The sequence below is a fragment of the Peromyscus leucopus genome, chromosome 1, assembly GCF_004664715.2.
Source record: "Peromyscus leucopus breed LL Stock chromosome 1, UCI_PerLeu_2.1, whole genome shotgun sequence".
Classification (NCBI taxonomy): domain Eukaryota; kingdom Metazoa; phylum Chordata; class Mammalia; order Rodentia; family Cricetidae; genus Peromyscus; species Peromyscus leucopus.
The window spans coordinates 165,060,785-165,080,847 of record NC_051063.1 but is presented as its reverse complement, the minus strand read 5'-3'; the positions used below and the strand labels follow the sequence as shown (position 1 = coordinate 165,080,847).

The window sequence follows — 20,063 nt, the reverse complement described above, 5'->3', positions numbered from 1 at the left end:
AAGTTCAAATGCATGCCTGGGCGTGCATAGTGTAACTCAGGATAAGCAAAAGCCGCTGCATGTGTACAATCGCTACTCGAGAGAATGGGGAAGAGGGATGGGAGAATGCTTGCCTACCTTGTAGGAAGCCCCGAGTTCAACCATCAGCACCACAAGAGGTTAAAGCAACAAAAAACTTACTCTGGTTTTAAAATCAGCTAAATATATGAGTATGCAATTATGTACGGCTAATGAGTCCTGTGCTCAAATCCCATCCTTCAAACTCCGGCTGTCTGCTGGCACTGCTCTGAAAAGTCTTGTCTCCTAGTTCTGTTGCTTACCCTATCACGCCTGAGTGTTTAGATGGCCTACATAATTTGAGATAACTACTCTTTCCCACAAATTATCAAAGTGATCTGGGCCACTGACTAAAGCTTTCTGTGCTCCCAAACCACTCACTCACCTAAAGTGGGAAGATTGGTATAGTGATTACCGAGTGTGGGAATTAAATGAGTTTCTGTGTCCAGTGCATGGAAGACTCCCTGGCGCATGTTGAGTGATGTGTAGATGAGCATTTGACATGTCGTAAGGGCTGTAGTGGCATGTGCTCAGGGGTGGGGTTAGATATACATTTTCACCACCATCATGGTCATTATTACCTAATTAAGAGATTTATCTGCTTTCAGTTCCAATTATCTCTGTATGATTACTCTTCCATAATGTACATTTAACTTATTTCTTGATCTTTTACCAGAAGGGTAAGCAGGGCTTGATATTCCACAACAGAAGTTTCTGAGAAAGCTTCTTTTCTAAATGATATGCTGAGTAAAGTTGTAGAAATGGTTCATGTTCTTCCATTTTAGAACTGTGGCTGGATGCTGGCACTATCAAAACACCAAGATCCCACTCTTGGATGCTTTTCTTAACAAGAAATCTTTGAGCATAGACTGAATTTAAATGCCAAGAGGCTGGGAAAAAACCATTCTTTTGAGACTCCTACCTCATTTCTACAAGAAACAGACTTCCAAAAACTTGCAAGAAGTTTAAAGCCTACCCTACAAGCAAGTGATGAAAATCAAAACAGTGTCAGAAAGCACCTTAATAATACACTGGCATCTGGTCTGTCTTCACTCAACTCTTCTGATGTTAACTGTGCATTTCCTCCAAGAAGAGAAGAACCATGCAAAGGTTATCAGCTACTTACACAGCACAAAAGTACTGAATGTGAGAAGTCTTAAATTGCAGGTCAGTTTCCCATAAATATCAGATAATTCACACTATGGAGAGACCTTTTGTCTTTGACAAACATGAGAAACTTTACATTTAGAATTTGGAGTTGACATCCTGTCAGTAGACTCATGTTGCCCAGAAAACATGAGTGCTATGACTGTGGGAAATCCTTCAGTCATGCATTCCCAACTGAAAGTGCACTATCAAATTCCCAGAAGTGCCCCAACTGTGAGCAATTGCTCAGCTGTCATTTCAACTGAAGATGCACCATCCAATTAACACAGGGCAGAAATCTTACATGTGTGGGAAAGCCTTCAATTAGAAGCCGATACTCAGCACACACCAGAGACTCCATTCTGAGTGGAAAATCATTCTGCTGACATTGCTCTTGGGATTCAACACAAATAAAACAAAGCCCGACTCAGTGTGAATGTTTGTGTAGTACGAAAAGGAAACCAATCAGAAATTGTCAACTGTTCTGTAACTAGAAACTATAGTGTTACTTAAAGTTTCATTTAACTTTAACAAAATCAAAGCATTCTATTTATTTTGCTTCCATGATCAACTCATAAAACTTTTCCTTTTAGGGGTTGGAGAGATGCTTTATAGGTTAAGGGGTTTTGATGCTCTTGCAGTGGACCTGTGTTCAGGTCCCAGCACACACATGGCAGCTCACAACCACTTGTAACTCTAGTTCCAGGGGATCTAACACCCTCTTATGTCCTCTATATTCACATAGAACACATGTATACACGCAGACAAAACACTCATACAGTTTATTGGTGGATTCTGCTGGAGGATCCGATGCAGATAAGCACTGGAGGGCTCCTGTTGCAAATCACCCTCTGGAGCAATGGAAGGATCTTCGTACTAGCATGTGGAGGAGACCCAATCTAGTGTTGGTGTGGCCCCAGGGTTCTGTTTATGTCTTTCCTCAAGACAATGAGGTTCCTCTTTGGATTCCTGAGCACTGAATGCATCCTGTGGCTGCTGCTGAACCCCAACATGACAGAGACCTAATGGGTCTTCATGAAAAAAAATCTACCCTTCTGATGCCAATGGAGATTGAGAGCCCAATATGGCCAGCTTTGGCAAGCATTAATGTAAGCCTAGGAACTGTAGCCATGAGATTGGATTCTCCAGAAGAGCTGCCTGCTAAAGTCGTGCTGGGATCAAGAAAAACGGGCCTTGGCGGTTCATGTTACTGGAGTTGTATCCATGCCAGTGGATGTCCACACAATCCAGAAGAGATTTTGACATTGCTGCTGCTGCTCTTGCTGTTATAGCAATGGTGCACACCACTGCTACTGATTCTGGGATTACCATTTCATAATTGCTTACTACAGCTAGCACAGTGGAGACCCTGGTAACAAAAGTAGCTACCACAGTTAGTTAATCTTTCATTCTATTGGGCATGATACATTTAATTCAGTAGTTATATACATCTCAATTGACTTTGAAAATTATAAATTTATAAACTCAAGTTCCAGTTGCTTTTGGGATACTATCTTACAAGGACTCCAACATACAGTATGGCTCGATAAGGAAGGGAATGGCTCAGTTGCCTTTAGCCTACTGGCTGTGGGTGAGATAGGGCCTCTGTTGGTCTTTTCTGTATCAAACACACAGATTGCAAGCCCAGTGCCACTTTGAGATCCTTGGCAGCAATTAACTCTGCAGCTCACACACGATAGAGCCTATATGATAATGAGTATTCAGAGACGGGTAATGCCTGGGGAGCACTCACCAACCTAAGACAGAGCACCTGTGTGGCCTGGGCAGGTGTCTCCATGACGGGTAAGGTGACCTGCTGATGTCCCACGCAACCCAAGTCAGAAGCTCATTTTTTAATAAAAGGGGGACCTGCAGTGCCCTGGCCCCCATTTTGGGTAACTGTTGCCTTGCTTGTGGACCTTGACCTTGATATCCTCCCTATGCTAATTCCCTGCCAGGTTCCACCCTCCTGAATGCTTAAGGGAAGTTCCTTGTCTGTGTATCCTGAATAATAGGCATTAACAGCTTAGATGCAAGATTGTAAAACATCAGTAGTGAACTTCTGCCCTCCGGGGTCCTCCCATTGTGCTGTAAGCCTGTATTTAAGACCTCCTCCCCCCTTCAAGAAATGACATTTGGCATTTAAAATTAAAATATATGTATGTATGTATGTATGTATATATATATATATATATATAATTAAATGAATACTGAGAATGTAATCTATGAATACCACAAATGTGATTAATATCATGAGTGTAATTAATGAATATCATGAGTGTAATTTTAAAAATAAATAAATAAATAAATAAAAAGAAAAAAACACTCATACATATAAAATAAAAATAAATAAAATCTTTTTTAAAAGAAAATTTCCCTTTTAACTATCTTCTGTAGAGCTCCAACCCCTTGATTTCTGTCACTGTCTGCCTGAAGGTCTGCTCAAACAAGCTTTGAGATTGTAATGTGCTTAGGTTTATCCCTTAAAGTGAGGCAGGCACCTTATCTCTTTCTTCCTGATATTTCCAGGGTATGCTGTATAAGATGCATGCAGTAGAAATGTTGGAAACAAAGAAATGGGGAAAACTCATCGATCTTTCAAGGCTTCCTTCACAAATGTGATAAAAGGGAACTAAAGTGTATGGACTCATTTGGAAATGGCCCATCAATGAAACATTGGTATTTGACTTGTCTGTTACAATGATGACTGGAGAAATTCTGTCATTTTGCTCAAGTGTTGATGGAGGAGGCTCTAATCACAGTGTGACATTTGTACTCTGAATGAATACTTAGTGCAGTATCAAGACATTTTTGGAGCTTGGAAGATGGATGGATCAGCAGGGAGGAATGCTTATATAAGCATCAAGACCTTTGTTGCATTTGCAGAATCCACATAAAGGCAAGTACAGTGTCTATGATCCCTGATTTCCCACAGTGAGATAGAAGGCAGTAACAGAAGACTCTCTGGAAGATTTCTGGCCACTTAGCCTAGCATACACAACTGCAAAGAGATTCTGCCTCAAAAGAGGTCTAAGGTTGACACTCAAGGTTGTCCTCTGACCTCCACACATGAACCATGGCATTCATGTATATGCACACATATGAACATACACACACATGCATATACATTAAAATGTTTTTAAAATTTGACTGCCAAAACTAGGCAGGGGACAGACAGCTTCAGATACCCAAAATATGAGTTGTATGAGATTGATTAACCCCTAGGAGAATGCAGGACTTGAGGAAGCTTGGAAGCTTGTCTAAGTGCCCATTAAGCTAGCTTTTGGAAGATATTTGTGTACCTCAAGAATAGAACAGAGGGGACTTCACAGTGATGTGGAGCATGAAGAAGTGTGAGATGTTTAGGAAGTGGTCAGGATGTGGCTACTGTGTTCGAGGAGTGGTAGTTGAGAGAAGAGTTTAGATAGTTAAGGGTGAGATAGCAAGATGATTTGAATGACCTTATTCTTGGGTATCTAGCAGAGAAAGAGTGGATCTGTGAGGGGAATGAGGAAGGGCCCCACCCTTTTCCTTTGTAGTGCTCTGGACAAGACAGAAGGCCCTGTGCGTGCTAGGTAAAAGACACAATTGTGGAGTCCTACCTCTAGCCCTTCCCTAATGGATTCTAGGCAAGTGCTCTACCACAGATCTCCATAACAGGTCCTTATTTTTCTGAAATAGCTACTGATTATAGACTCTACACTATCCTCAAACTTAAAATCATCCTCTCTCCTCTGAGATGCCTGGATTACAGTGTGTGCTCCTCTGACTGGTTTAGTAAATCCCCTTTTCAGATGGCGTAGGTGACATGGGAGTCCAAAGGCTGGGAAGTAGGCTATTGGAATGGTCTATGGGAGAAAGCTCAAGGCTCCCCGGAGGTTTCAAGAAAGAGACAGATCAGGAGACTGATTGCTGGTGTGTGTGTCGGGGGTGGGGATAGGGTGGGGTGGGGCGTGGGGCGACGTCATGGGGAAGAGGGAGAAGTGAAACCAAACTGACTGTGAAGATGCAAATCATCATTAGACTTCTCCTTCACTAATTTGCACATTTTCCCTCTTTATTCAGCCTCTCTGACAGCTGGCTCAGGGTGCAGGTGGGGATCAGTTGTGCAGCTGTGTCACATGACCATCCAGGCAGCACTGGATCCTCTTCCCCAGAGCTGACCTTAGTTGGGTGTTTACCATGCCTCAAATACTGTGTGTGTGTAATTCTTTGAAAACTCGTGAAAAACCATTTAGCTAAGTGGAGTTTTTCCCCATTGACAGATGGGGAGAGGAACTAGAGTTCAAGCTGCGTGTAACAGGGCCCTAGACCTTAGCATAATAACTCCATGATAGAAGTACCATTCAGGCCTTAAAACTCAGCATTGTAGACAGCACCACCTGCTAAACCAAAACAAAGTCCATAGTTCTGGGAAAGTCTCTAGTGGTACTAACCTTGCTTTTTGGCTTCTGTAGTTCCACTACTGCGATCCTGAACACTCAGTGTAGCTACTGACCAGCTAATAAAGACTTTCTATTGGCTTAAACCCATGTCTGAGTAGTCTTCTCTGGTAGATACGCCACAACATTTCTGGAGGTCCCACTAAGATCCCCAGAAACCAAACCTTGTAGTGAGGAAGAGTGCAGTGGCCAGGGGACTCCTGGGGGGGGTGGGGTGCAGCCCGAGATGCTGCAGGTCCCCAGGGCTCCCTTTGATCCATCACTGCCTGATGCTTCAGAGGAGTCTGAAACCTCCATCCCTAAAAGAAACAAATTAGAAAGTAGCCTGGTTTGTAGCCTCTGGAGGTGAGTCTGGTTAAGGTACCTTCTGTTTGGATTCATAGGCAAGGTCAGATGGGGCTGCTCATCTGGTGTCTGGGATCTGTGTGAGATGTCACTGGATGCTCCTTGTTTGTTCGGGTGTACAAATGTGTGGTGGCCACCCCGTTTGCTTTACCAGCCCCCTCTGTGTGTGCATGTTTCTATGTGTTTTTGTCAGTTCTGTTATCCTGTGCTGACCAGTGGCTTTCTCTGGTATGAGACACACCCTGGCTTAAGAACTATGCCTCTTATTGGGGACCCAAATCCTTTTGGCTCTGCCAGGTCACCCAGAGAAACAAACAAGCAAACAAACAACTCTGCCTCTCACATTACAGGAGTGTTTGTTTGGGTTTTGACTCTTGTTTTGTCAAGCAACTCCTGCTCAGGTCCAGCCCAGGTGGATCTCTGTGTGGAGACAGGGAGGGTCTGAGCTTCTAAGTGGAATGCGTATGGGGAGGGGAAGTAGTCCCCCAGTTACACATTCCTTTAGCCCCCCTCCCCAAGCAGCTCCACTCCCCCCTCTTTCATGACGTGTCCCCTCTCCAGCCAGTCATCAGTGTGACTGGAAAACTCAAACATTTTCTGAAAAAAGTAGAAACATTGCCCCTGGTTGGCCAGGGGGATCACTGCCAAACAATGCAACATGGACAGAATAGATCTTCCCTTCTGTTCAACACTAGCCAAGGGAACTTTAAACAAATTTTGCTAGGTACAAAATGATTAAAGACAGCTGCTGAAAAGATTTTCTTTGTCACCTGGTCAGCCCCAGATATTAAAAAGGGGTTATGAAAGTTAGAAAAATTAAAATATATAAATTTCAATTTCTGGAGGTAGCTCAAACGTATTTAACAACAGAGAATTGATTGGGATGAAACCTTTAGCATAGTCTGAAAGCCATGGTCACCTTCTCTGATGATGAGACACAGTTAGACTCACAGATACACAGCAGAATGTTGGCACCTTGCCCTCTGTCAGAAGAATATCTCCTAGATGAAAGTCCTGCCTCCAATCAGAAGATACAGTTGGACTGTCTCTCAGATTAACAACAAAGATCCCAGGAGTATGGGCAGAAACCAAGCACCCAGGACTGGCCCAATACCAAGTTCCTATAATTGTTAAACTAACCATTTCGGCTACCTCCATCCAGACTAAACAAACCCAATGACCCTGGAAACAAAAGGGAAATTGCAGCCCATATTTCCTGGGTTGAAGAGACCTGCATCCTGGTGCCCTGCTGGTTACCCGAGAATACACCTCTCCTGCCTGTGAAGAACCCTGGGACCTCTGATTCTCATGAGTCTGATTGTTCTAGAGAAACAGGTGTACACTGTCTTAGACCTGAAAGATGCATTCTTTAGCCTCCCATTCTTTACCACTCCTCGAATACAGTAGCCACATCCTGACCACTTCCTAAACATCTCACACTTCTTCATGCTCCACATCACTGTGAATCAACCCATCTATGCTTTCAAGTGGATAGACCCACAGGGAGGTTACAGTGGGCAACATACCTGGATCAGGTTGCCCCAAGGATTTAAAACTTTTCCAACCCTATTTGATGAGACACTAAACACTGACATTCTGCCCTTCCATTAGAGGTTTCCCAGGACCATACTCTTACAATATGAAATAACCTCCTCCTAGCCTCTAAAACTAAAATAAATTACAAAAAATAAAAGCCACTGAGGGTCTGCTGCAAGAGTTACAGTCCTTAGGCTACAGAATGTTGGCTTAAAAAGTCTGCCTTTGGCCAGACGTTCTCGCCCAGAGTCGCCGCGGTTTCCTGCTTCAACAGTGCTTGAACGGAACCCGGTGCTCTACCCTTCCGACCCCAGCCGGCTGCTCCGATCCAGAACCCTTTGCAACTTCGTCGCCCCGCCGCTCCAGCGTCGCCACCGCGCCTCGCCCAGCCGCTGCCATGACCACCGCGTCTCCCTGGCAAGTGCGCCAGAACTACCACCAGGACTCAGAGGCTGCCATCAACCGCCAGATCAACTTGGAACTGTATGCCTCCTACGTCTATCTGTCTATGTCTTGCTACTTCGACCGGGATGATGTAGCTCTGAGGAACTTTGCCAAATACTTTCTCCACCAATCTCACGAGGAGAGGGAGCATCCTGAGAAACTGATGAAGCTACAGAACCAACGAGGTGGCCGAATCTTCCTGCAGGATATCAAGAAACCAGACCGTGATGACTGGGAGAACGGGCTGAGTGTGATGGAGTGTGCACTGCACTTGGAGAAGAGTGTGAATCAGTCACTACTGGAACTGCACAAACTGGCTACTGACAAAAATGACCCCCACTTGTGTGACTTCATTGAGACCCATTACCTGAACGAGCGGGTGAAATCCATCAAGGAACTGGGTGACCACGTGACCAACCTCCGCAAGATGGGAGCCCCTGAAGCTGGCCTGGCAGAATATCTCTTTGACAAGCACACCCTGGGACACGGTGATGAGGGCTAAGCTGACTTCCCCAAAGCCACAAGTGACTTTACTGGTCACTGAGGCCGTGCATGCATGTCGGGCTGCCTTTATCTTTTCTAAAAGTCGCACCAAAACATCCGCTTAAGTTCTTTAATTTGTACCATTTCTTCAAATAAAGAATTTTGGTACCAAAAAAAAAAAAAAAAAAAAAAAAAAAGTCCGCCTTCATACATCAGAGCTTGCTTATCTTGGCTACCAGCTGAAGGGAGGCAAAGGGAGCCTGACTCACAGTAGAATTGCTGCCATCCTTCAGATTCCAACTCCAAAGACGAAGAGACAGATTTGAGAGTTCCTAGGTGTAGCTAGGTGTTGCTGCCTCTAGATAACAGAGTCTGTAGAAAGAGCAAGGCATCCACCACCAGCACAAAGGGGTGCACTGAGCCCCCAATCCATACTGAGGTGAAACAAACAGCATTTGGGGCTTTAAAAGTGGCTCTGACTTTGGCTCCAGCTGTAGCACTCCCAGATTCTCAAATTTTTTTCATCTGTTTGTTCACAAAAAAAGACATTACAAATAGAGTTTTAACTCAAACTTTGAGGCCATAGAAATGCCCTATGACATACACAATAGTCCACCAGTCTAAGAGCTGTGGCAGCTACCACTAGTCTAATGAAGAAAATGAACAAGTCAACTCCGGGTCAAGATCTTATACTCGACAGTATGCCACGACAAGGTTTAGGTCCTCTGCCCAGGAACACCTGAATGCTGGCTATCTAATGCCTGTGTGATCCAATACCGGTTTGAGACAACCGCTGTGTACCCTCTTGCCTGATGACAACCCCAGATGTCCATCCATGACTGTCACGAGATGAAAGATGAAACCAGGTAGGTGGGAGCTGCAAAAGTTACTCTAACTAAAATGACTGGGGCCCAAGCCGGGTACCTCAGCCCAGAGAGCAGAACTGATTGACCTGACCCAGGCTCTCAAATTGGGAAAAGGCAAGTCCACCACTGAAGTCTTTATCCAATTATTCTTTATCAATAAAAACTCAGGAGTCAGATATTAGGGTAAGAATCTGAATAATCAGAGAAGCAACCGGAGACCTCCTCTCTTTCTTCTTCCTCAATCCAAAAGGGCTGAGAACCTTTCTAAGCCCACCCTACTACTTTCTGGGTCTCTCTCTATGTCCTCAGTCCTCTAAAACCTCTATGGCCAATTTTGGTCAGTTAGTAGCTAGCTGTGCCTTGTGATTCCAAGTAAACTTTATTGTTCGTCTCAGGAGTGCTAGAGTGCGATCAAAATATCACACAACCATACACACAGACAGTTGCAATGCTTTCACTACTAGCATGTCCACAGCATGACTGATAGAGAAAAAGGTTTCTCAGCACTGTGAGAAAGGACATTAAAAACAAAGAAAAAAAAATCTTGCCCCCTAGAGGCTATCTGAATTCTTTTAGAAATTGCTGCCCTTCACTGTTGAGGAATCAAAGAGATGACTCTATCCAGCTGCTGGCCTGGCTGCCTGACAAATGACCCAAAGGCCAATGGGGCTTGTTGATATTCTGATGACCTGGTGCTGTCTGAAACTCCATGGTATAATCAGTAGGAATAGAGGATGAAAAAAAAAAAAAAAGACAGCTTAAGCCTACCAGTTGATTGAAGGTATCAAAGGGGAAAGATCACTCTTCCAGAAACAACTGGAAGGACTCTGGTAACTGACCTTCACCAGGCTACTCATCTGGGGTTCACAAAACTTTCTGAGTTGCTCATATCACAGTATGTTATACCTAGACTGGAGAGCCTACTGTGGGATGTCTCATCCAGATGCCAAGTTTGTGCTCAGGTGAACTGACAACAGCAAGCCCTTACCCAGGAAGGGGTCTTAAGAGAGTGGACTGACTGGTTTTGTGTGTCAACTTGACACAAGCTAGAGTCACCAGAGCGTTAACTGAGGAAATGCCTCAGATCCAGCTGTAAGGCATTTTCTCATTTAGTAATAAGTTGGGGAGGACCCGGCCCATGATGGGTGGTCTCATCCCTGGGATGCTGGTCCTGGGTTCCATAAGAAGGTGGGCTGAACAAACCAGGGAAAGCAAGCCAGTAAGCAGCACCCCTCCATGGCCTCTGCATCAGCTCAAACCCTGTTTGAGTTCTGTCCTGACTTCCTTCAGTGATGAACAGCAATGCTGAAGTGTAAGCCAAATAAACCCTTTCCTCCCCAACTTCCCTTTTGGTTATGGTGTTTCATCACCCTAACTAAGACAGAGAGGAAAACCCTGGCAAACTCTAGGAAAACTGACTTCACCAAGATCTGGCCTGTTTAGAAGAGGATAAAAGTACTTGCTAGTTTTTATAGATAGCTTTTCAGGGTGGGTAGAAATGTTCTCCACCTAGACTGAAACTGCTCAAATAGTAGCCTTAAAGCTTCTCCAGGAACTGGTCCTCTGATTCGTGCCGCCCCCTTACCCCCAGCCATGAGGTCTGACAAAGCTGCTGCAAGCCACAGGAAAATGTGATGGAATTCAGCTACTATCACAAAAGCTACTATTTGGAAAAGTCAAGGACTTCTCCAAAGGTCAAGCCATGGCTTAAGAAGTCTTGGTGATATTTTAGCTTTTGTATACATATTAACTGGTTCCTAAAGTGATTTTCTTGTAATGCTATGCATGCTTCCAAGAACTCCTAACAGTGTATTTATCTAAAATGCCTATCAAGCACCCAAGGCCAAATGAAACAACACCTGTCCACTAGGTCAGGCAGATAGCCTTTTATTTCTTGTGCTATTTAGGGTGAGACCCACCTTTCTTATACAACCTTACTAACAGACCCCTAACTTCTTACCTAACCATTCTAGGAATGTAGACTGAGCACATAGATCCCCTTTTTGATATACTAACCAGTCATTAGTACTCAGTTGACCTCCTCTTTTACCACTCCCATTTTGGGTTATAAAAGAAAGACTGGTGGTCACTGCCTGAGGAAAATCCTTACCTACCTTTATGTCCCCATAAGAATTCAAGCCTGGTGACCTTGCTCGGGGCAGAGGATCGCTATTGCTTGAGTTTATAACTGAACACCTCAGAGACTTGAGAGGACCCTAGAGGTTAAGGAGACAGAGAGGAAGAGGGGAGTGGAGAACTTGAGGACAGATAACTGAGAGGGATAAAGAGGATTTTGACCAGAGAGAATGTGTGGATGAGATGGAAGATGAGGAAGAGCCAGATAAGGAAATACTAGCTGGGTAAGAATAAGATGAGAAGGACCTAGATGAGGCAGAATTAAGACAAGAGAATTAAGACAGAACTTAGAACAGTAGATAAAGGTAGAGAGAAATCAGGCAAGAAAGGAGCTAGGCATGAGAACAGAACTGAAGCTGTGTAGATAGGATTTTATCTCTGTAAGGAACATCATGTAAGGCCTAGGGTAAACAACCCTGGTCAGGAGTGATAAGCAATAGAAGGAAGTAAGTAAACCACAAATGGAGTAGTGATAAGCTATAAGCTATGTGTGGAAGTGGGGATAAGACTAGAAACCTAGCCAGAAAAGAATATAAAAGATGAAGCCTCAGACCCGACCAACAGAGCTCGTCAAGCCCTTGCGTGAGATGACTCTCCTCTGCCAGAGACGTGAGATCCTGTCCCCAGTGCAGACGTGGCTGACCTGAGGAAGGCTGACCCAAGATCCAGAGGAACAGACGTGGCAAGTCCGGACCTGTACACCTGGAGAGGTACTCCTGCTTTCATTTGGAAGACAGGATAAATATTGCTTGTAATCTTACAGTGTGAATAAATGAGTGTTATACCAGGTCTGAATCAAGAGTGATTATTCCTCCCCCATAACTGGGGTAGTGCTCGCTACAATCTCAGAGGAATAAAGTAAATGGGCAAAGAGCTCGGTGTACTTAGATTCATTTCCTGAAAGTAATTCTCGTGGTTCGTAGTTTCTCTCCTGAGCCCCTGGGAAGTATAATATTAAGGCTTGTGCTTTTAATATTATACAAGAAATGGCCAAGCTTTCATAGCCAAAACTTTTCAATTACTAGCTAAAGCTTTAGGCATAGATTGAAAACTTCATTGTGTGTATAGACCTCAGAGTTCTGGCCAGGTAAAAAGAATAAACAAGACATTAAAAGAAACTCTAACAAAACTGTCATCAGAGTTCAGGAAGGGATGGATAGACCTCCTTCCTTTGCTTTGTTTTGGGCCCACTGCACCCCATATAGCGAGGAATTTACCCCACTGTGAGATTATGTTTGGAAGACCTCCCCACTGCTTCCTAGGGGCAGAGACCAGCAGTTGGCAGAACTCTCTAACCATTCCTTTCTCAGATCACTGCAGGCCCTCCAGTTCTCCATAAAGACTATTCGTCAGACTGTCCTAGAGACCTCACTGACCTCTGAGTCCACCACCAGTTTCCCCTTGTTCAAGTCCAGTGATACTGTTTGGTTCAATCAGGTAGCCAAGGAGGCACTGAAATCAACCTGGAAAGGACTCTACACAGTGATTCTACTCCTAAGGCTATGAAGGCAGGTAGCATTACACCATGCATTCACCACACCCAAGTCAAGAGAACAGAAGTCAGATGTCAAATGGACTGTCTCTCTGGACTATGGACCCATGAAAATTAAGATTTCATTGGGCTCCAGGCCCTTCTACTCCCTTCCCCTCCTACTTATGTTTGCCATTAATACAGGATTATGGTCCAACCCCAACAGCCCTCAGTTCTGGACCTGGGAACTGAGGAAGACAGATACAGAGAAGGTATTAGCTAGTGTGACTATAGACCAGCAACCCAGATTCATCTTGACCTTGGCTCACTGGTGCCTACTCTAAGTGTATGGTTGTATTGAAAAAAGATGGGGGTTTATCTTTGAGCTAGAAATACAGAGTTTACAATTCTATGCATACTCTGCAGCAGGGTCCCCTAGTTGCCAAGAACAAGGGAGTTTCCATTGCAAAAAATTGAGGTTATGAAACAGAGGCTTCTTGGAAGATTCTGTAAGAAAGATTCTGGCCTTTAGGAAACAGGGAAAACCTGGGGAATCAGACTCTATGCCACAGGAAGGGACCTTGGGGATAAAACTAATCATTCCTTGCCCCAAATCAGCCAGGATTGCTGGTTATGCTTAGACCACCACCCATTACTCTACATAGGGATAGGATCTAACCAGACTGTCAGCCCATTGACTGACAAAACTCGCTGTGACTGGGGGCAGCCCAAATCAGCATTAGAGGACTTGTAAGGGGCTGGAACTTGTCTAATATCCAAAACCTTTAACCTAGGCACTCTCCCTTATTCTGAAGGCTGCTGTTCTGCCTTGTGGGTTGTGTTAACTCATATGGACAACAGCAATGTTATTGGGTCTCTGGGACTACCTAATGAGTATATACTAATGGTTTGACTAAATGTGCCTTTTCTGATGCTTTCCAAACTGAGAAACCCCTTTTATATGTCTTTGTACACATTCAGCCTCTAATATCTATATAACAGGAAATAAGGGAAATACATTTTAATATGGACCCTGGACTACAAAGAAAATAAAAGAGCTATTTTAGTCCTCATCCCACTCCTGGTCAGAGAAGAATTGGCTTATTAGCATATTAGCTTTTTTTCCCTGGGAGATAAAAACTAAGTGGATAGGTTGATTAGAACCTATAGGTATTCAGTTTTTATTTCTTCTTGAAAATTATTATAGTTCAGCCTTAATAATCTTCTTCCCAGGGTCCCAGAAGAGAAGCTACAAATGGCACAAATTATTTTCAGGGAAAGAATCTAAGTACACTGAGCTCTTTTGTCTGTCTACATTATTCCTCTGGAATAAAATTCTATCTACACAGCTTCAGTTCTGTTCTCATGCCTAGCTACTTTCTTGCTGATTTCTCTCTACCTTTATCTGCTGTCCCCTCTAAGTTCTATCTTAATTCTCTCATCTTAGTTCTGCCCCATCTAGGTTCTCATCCATCTAGTTCTTTCCCATATCAGCTCCTTTCTCATCTTCTTCTTTCTCATCTTGTTCTTTCTCATCTTGTTCTTCCCCATCTGGCTTTTCCTCATCTTCCATCTCGTTCCTCTAGTACTCTCTTCTAGTCCTTCAATCTAGTTCTTCTCCATCTCAGTTCATTCCTCTCCAGTTCTTACCCATCTAGTTCTTCCATTCTCTTTTCTCTTCTCTGTCTCACCCTCCCAAGTCTCTGAGGTTTACATTTATACACCCATGCAATAGCAATGCTCTGGTTAAAGCAAGGTCACCAGGCTTGAATTCCCTGGGGGTCAGAAGGAGGAGCAATGATCCACACAAAGGAGAAGTAATTGACAGCCATCACCTGCAACCCAAAAAGGAAGTGACTAATGGGGAATAGAATCAACTGAGGGCTAAATTCGGTTAATTTCTGAGCAAGGGGGATTTTATGTGCTCATCTATATTCTTAGAAGTGATTAGTTAAAGTGTTAGGAGTCTATCAATGATGAGTAGAAATAAAACTGCCTTGTTTTCCTTTGTCCCCTTATCTGTCCAAGCTATCTTGGCTACTGAGGTTTTTCTGGCAGGGTGTGAGAGTGTACTCAGTGGCTGGGCAGCCTGAGTCAGCTTGAAGTACCTGTAAGTAGAAACCCTTTGGTTCTGAGTTAATAATAGTTAAAGGTGGATCTAAAACTAGAGGTAAGACTTTGGAAAGGGGAAAGTAGCTTAATTAGCACATCCACCAGGCCTTCTCAAACAGATAGCCTTTGAAGCTTATATCCATCCGTCCTTAGAGAGTACAGAGGTATCTCTGATAAGATACTTTTGTCCATCCAGGGTGGTCCTGGCCAGATGCTGCTAATGACAATAATGACAGAAAGGCCTGAAATTAGGGATACTGACTACATTAATGCACAGAAGGCTATCTAAATATTCCTTTAGTAGAGGGGAAATTGTGCCCAATGAATGATGGAAAAGCTACAATAGCACACGAGAAATTCATAGCAGGAAATGGCTAATAATCAAAAACCAATATCACCAAGATTCCTTGAGCCTTAGCTTGACTTCTGGAAGGCCCTTGACTTCTTCCAGTTATTAGCTTGTCATAATCAAGTGAAATCCTACTTCATATTATTGTGTCTTACATTAATTCCTGAATTGAAACAACAGTTAGATTGACTTGTAGAAATGTTTCTACAAAGTTGGAGAGGCTTGCATTTACTTCTCATGAGATAAGGGGGATTATCTATGACTTTGGGAAAAATCTGTTGTTTCCATGCTAATTGATCAAGAGTAATTAAAAGCATCTTGCTATGGTTGGAAAAAGACTCAAAAAGAGAGACACAAAAGACATATGATACCATTCTCTGTTCTCTTGGGTCCCATAGCTATTTACTATCAGCACTGACAGGGAACATTTAATTTTTATTCTGATTGGATTAATGGCAGAGCCCTGCATCTTAAACTGTATGGCCAATTTAGCAGTTAATGGTCCTTAGTATCAACTACACCCCTTGAGAGCAAGATGAGCCCATGATTTGACTCATTCACTAAGACCAGTGGAGAATGTAATAGGGCCCTAGACCTTAGTAGGGCCCCAGTCCTTAGCACAACTAACTCCATGATGAAAGTATCATTCAGATCATAAAATTCATCACATAGACAGCACTGCCAGCCAAAACAAAAACAAAGACCTAATCCATCAAAGTCCATAGTTCTAGGAAAGTCTCCAAATGCACTAACCTTGCTTTTTGGTTTCTGTAGTTCTGCTTCTGGCTAACTGTTCTTGTCAACCTGGGATATGGTTTTTGTGTTTAAACGCTCACCCTGAGAAAGGTTCAGGGCTACGCTGGGATCCTGAACACCCAGTGTAGCTGCTGGCCAGCTAATAAATACTTTCTATTGGCTTAAATCCGTGTCCTAGTTGTCTTCTCTGTTGAACATCCCACAACACTGAGAAGTTTGGCTTTGAAGATCACACGATAGTGTCTGATTCCCTCAGCCTTAACATTACATTACACAGTCTCACTGTATGGCCAGGCTTGTCTAGAACTCACCGTTCTTCCATCTCTACCTCCTGAACGCTGGGATTATAATCCTGCACCAGTCCAGTCACACTACTATTTTACTGGGGCAAAATCAACATAACATAAACAGATCACAGTAGTCCATTCTGTGTTGCAGCCTCTCTGCCCTTTTTCAGTCTGAGAAGCTGTAGAGGTCAGAGGTGACTTGATTGCTTTACTTCTCTGATCTTTCAGCATTTACCCCCATATCTGATGCCAACTTTTTATTGTTAAGACCAATTAGAATTTATGCTACAATTCTGTGTTATTTAACCACCACCTCTATGGTGCAAAACATTCTCTGTGTGCTAAGAGAAGACCTTATGCCCACTGAGGAAGCATGCTTATTTCCTCCTATCATAATGCCTGCAACCACCAGTATAATTTCTATTTCCATGGATTCACTGAAGTAGTACTACAGGATCGTGTATATGCTTGGCAAATTGCTCTACCACTGAGTCACACCCCGAGTCCCTCACTGGGGGATTCTAGGCAAGGACTCTAATGCTGAGCCATGCTTCTAATCCTTTACTGGTAGATTGTAGTTAAGGGCACTACTGCTGAACTACATTCCCATTTTCACATGCATTGTATATATGTGTATATAGATATAAAGAATACCACACATTTAATTTTAATTTTAATTTTTATTTATATTTATTTTTATTGCTAGCATAGCCAAGAAAGGCAGTAACAAGACAGTATTCATTATCTCGTAGTTATGTAAATCAGAAGTCTAAATGAGCTCACCCGTATTCTTCAGTTAGAGTCTCACAAGGTTGAGGTCACCTAGGCTAGGGTCTTATCTGGAGGTTCTGAGGAAAAATCCCCTTTCAATACTGTCAGCAGAATCTAGTTTCTTCTGGTGATGGGCCTGAGGTCCCCGTGTATGTCTATGTCATCTCTGTCTTCAGAGAACACCACATTCTTTTTCATGTGACCCTCTTGAATTTTTAAAAGCCCCAGTGCACGGGGAGTACGTTTTACATTTGACCCTCTGAGTTTGCATCCTATTCTTGAGAGTCATCTGTGGTGCGGCGGACACCAGCATGCAGCCCTTTTAATGAACCGAATAATGGCCTATTCCCTGAATAAACTGCAATATGCAATATATATTCATTATATGCAATATGTATTCATTCCTCTGTTGACAGGCATTTTGGTTGTTCAAAGCATCTTTGCTATTGCAAATGAGGATTAAAATGGCAATCAATGCTCTTTATGGCCTTCACAGAGGCAACGTAAAAAGCATCCAGATTCTGTGATAAAGCTGTGGTGGAGAGATTTAGAAGAGGGTGTTCTGGAATCTCCCTAGGGTACAAAGAGGTAAAGCTGGCTCACACTGAACAGAACTTTGCTTTGGAGCATTTGCTGTTGTTTATTTGTTTTGAGACAGGGTCACACTAGAGGGGGAAAGGGCCAGCCAAAGAAACCCACCCTGGCCCTGAAACCAGAGCTAGTGAAAGAAACCCACCCTGGCTCTAAAACAAAAGCCAGTGAAAGAAACCCACCCTGGCTCTAAAACCAAAGCCAGTGAAAGAGACCCACCCTGGCTCTAAAACCAAAGCCAGTGAAAGAAACACTTTAATCATGAACCTAAGAAACACACTTTGGCCCTAGAACCAGAGCCAGTGAAAGAAATATGCCTTGACCGTAAAACTAGAGCCAAAAGGCTGAAAAGGACCAGTAAAAGAAATAATTTGGCAGAGCCAACTCTGCCCCTGACCAATGAAACCTACCAATCCCTGAGCAGGAAAACTAACCAATCGCTGAGCAGAAAAAACCTTGCTGAGACTTCCCTTAGGAGGACTGAACAGAAAAAGTAACAACTTTTCATCAGAGCTGGAGGAGATTGCTACATTTCTGCCGGAAAGCAACATCTTGGACCAGAAAGGAGAAGCAGAGCTCTGCTGGGAAGCCCCCTAAGGGAGGGCGGAGCAAAGCTCAGCTGCAATGGCTCTCTAGGAAGGAGCAGGATTGCTATATCCTGCTAGAAGATCCACCCCCCACTGCACCCCAGCCTCAGGTATAGCCTGATTTCCAGACAAGTCAGGACACCTTTCCCTCCAGAGCTGTAACTCGCACTCGCTGTTTAGTCCAGGCTTACTTGGACTCATGATCTTCTTGCTTCCACCTCCCAAGTTACAGAAATATAGGTGCCTGCCACAATGTGTAGCCTGAGCAGAAATTTGCTATTGGGCCTCAAATTACTTTCTATTGTGGTCAGTAGAATTTCAGCACGTAGGAGTGAGAGAGTGGTGCATATTCAGTAGCCTCTTAGAATAAGAGACAACAAGGACCCTATATTGGAATTCGAGATTGGACGAAGGAAGGAGAAAGCCTATTTCACAAGATCCTGTGAGGGCTGGATCTGAAACTGTATATGTTGGTAACTTACATCTAGATGCAGCATGCGATTGTTCTAGTTTCCCTTCTGCTGCTCTGATAAGATGTCCTGACCAAAGCGACTTAGGAGCAGAAATGGTTCTTTGGCCTTCACTTGCAGGTTATAGTCCACCACTGAGTCAGGGCAGGAACTCAAGCAGGAACCTGAAAGCACGTTTGTTTGCTCTTCCCCACAGCATTGCCTCTAAGGAACTCACTCACAGCTGAGGAAGTAATAGCAGACATCACAGGAAAACGCTTCTTTATGCATGGCTATCTCAGGCTCATGCTCAACCAGGTCAACCAGGTGACTTATACAGCCCAGGATCACTTGCCTAGAGAATGGTACTAACCAAGGTGGGTTGGGCCCCTGTGGTGGTTTGAATGAGAATTTCCCCGTAGGCATATATATTTGGGTGCTTGGTCCCCAGTTGGTATTTGGGAAGGATTAGAAGATGTGGCCTGGTTGAAGGAGTGTCACTGTGGGGTGGGCTTTGAGATTTCAAAATCCCATGCAATTCCTAGTTAGTGCACTCTCCCTCCTTCCCTCCGTCCCCTCCCCCCTCCCCGACTCTTGCTATGGATCAGATGGAAGCTCTCAGCTACTGTTCTCACACTATACCTGCCTGCCTGTTGCCATGTTCCCTGCATTAATTGTCAAGGGTTCTAATACCCTCTGGAAATATGAACCCCAAATGTTAAGTACTTGTTTGTTTTGTTTTGGAAATACTTTTTAATTGAGGTGTGCTCACGGTTGTCCACAGTCATCTCAAAAGCACATCAGAACTCATGGGAACTACACAATCATAGCTCCTTTTGTATTTAACATCATGTGCCATATAAAATAAATACACTTCTACAAATGGACATTTACTGGAGCACACAGTATGGTACACAGTACAAAAATATATAACTGGTTGTTTTATAGACATATCCACAATATGGACATAATGTTATTGCTTGTTACTACTATTATTTGGTTTTTTTTTTTGATTACTAGATTGTTATAAACATTTTATATATTTTGTACTTTTATGCTCTCTACACATATTGCTACCATACAATTTTTTGCTCAGGCCGGTCAAAAGAGATGCTTTTGAATCATTAAAATACAATCACCAACACCCATTTTTTTCATCAATAAGAAATAGGGGCTGGCCAGATGGCTCAGCAGGAGGAAGTGCTTGTTGCTAAGCTTGACACCATAGTTAGATT

At 43.4% G+C, this 20,063-nt stretch overlaps 1 protein-coding gene across 1 annotated transcript; it reads left to right on the top strand.

The window, feature by feature from the left end:
* The first annotated feature begins 7,759 nt into the window (after positions 1 to 7,759).
* Positions 7,760 to 8,628, top strand: LOC114683928 (ferritin heavy chain-like). Its single transcript, XM_037199954.1, has one exon. The coding sequence runs from the start codon at positions 7,924 to 7,926 to the stop codon at positions 8,470 to 8,472; it is 549 nt and encodes a 182-aa protein (XP_037055849.1). The 5' UTR covers positions 7,760 to 7,923; the 3' UTR covers positions 8,473 to 8,628.
* The last annotated feature ends 11,435 nt before the right edge of the window (positions 8,629 to 20,063 follow it).

Bases quoted from the DNA above. Each gene is read 5' to 3' on its own strand.
- LOC114683928 (XM_037199954.1), top strand. From the start codon at position 7,924: ATGACCACCGCGTCTCCCTGGCAAGTGCGCCAGAACTACCACCAGGAC.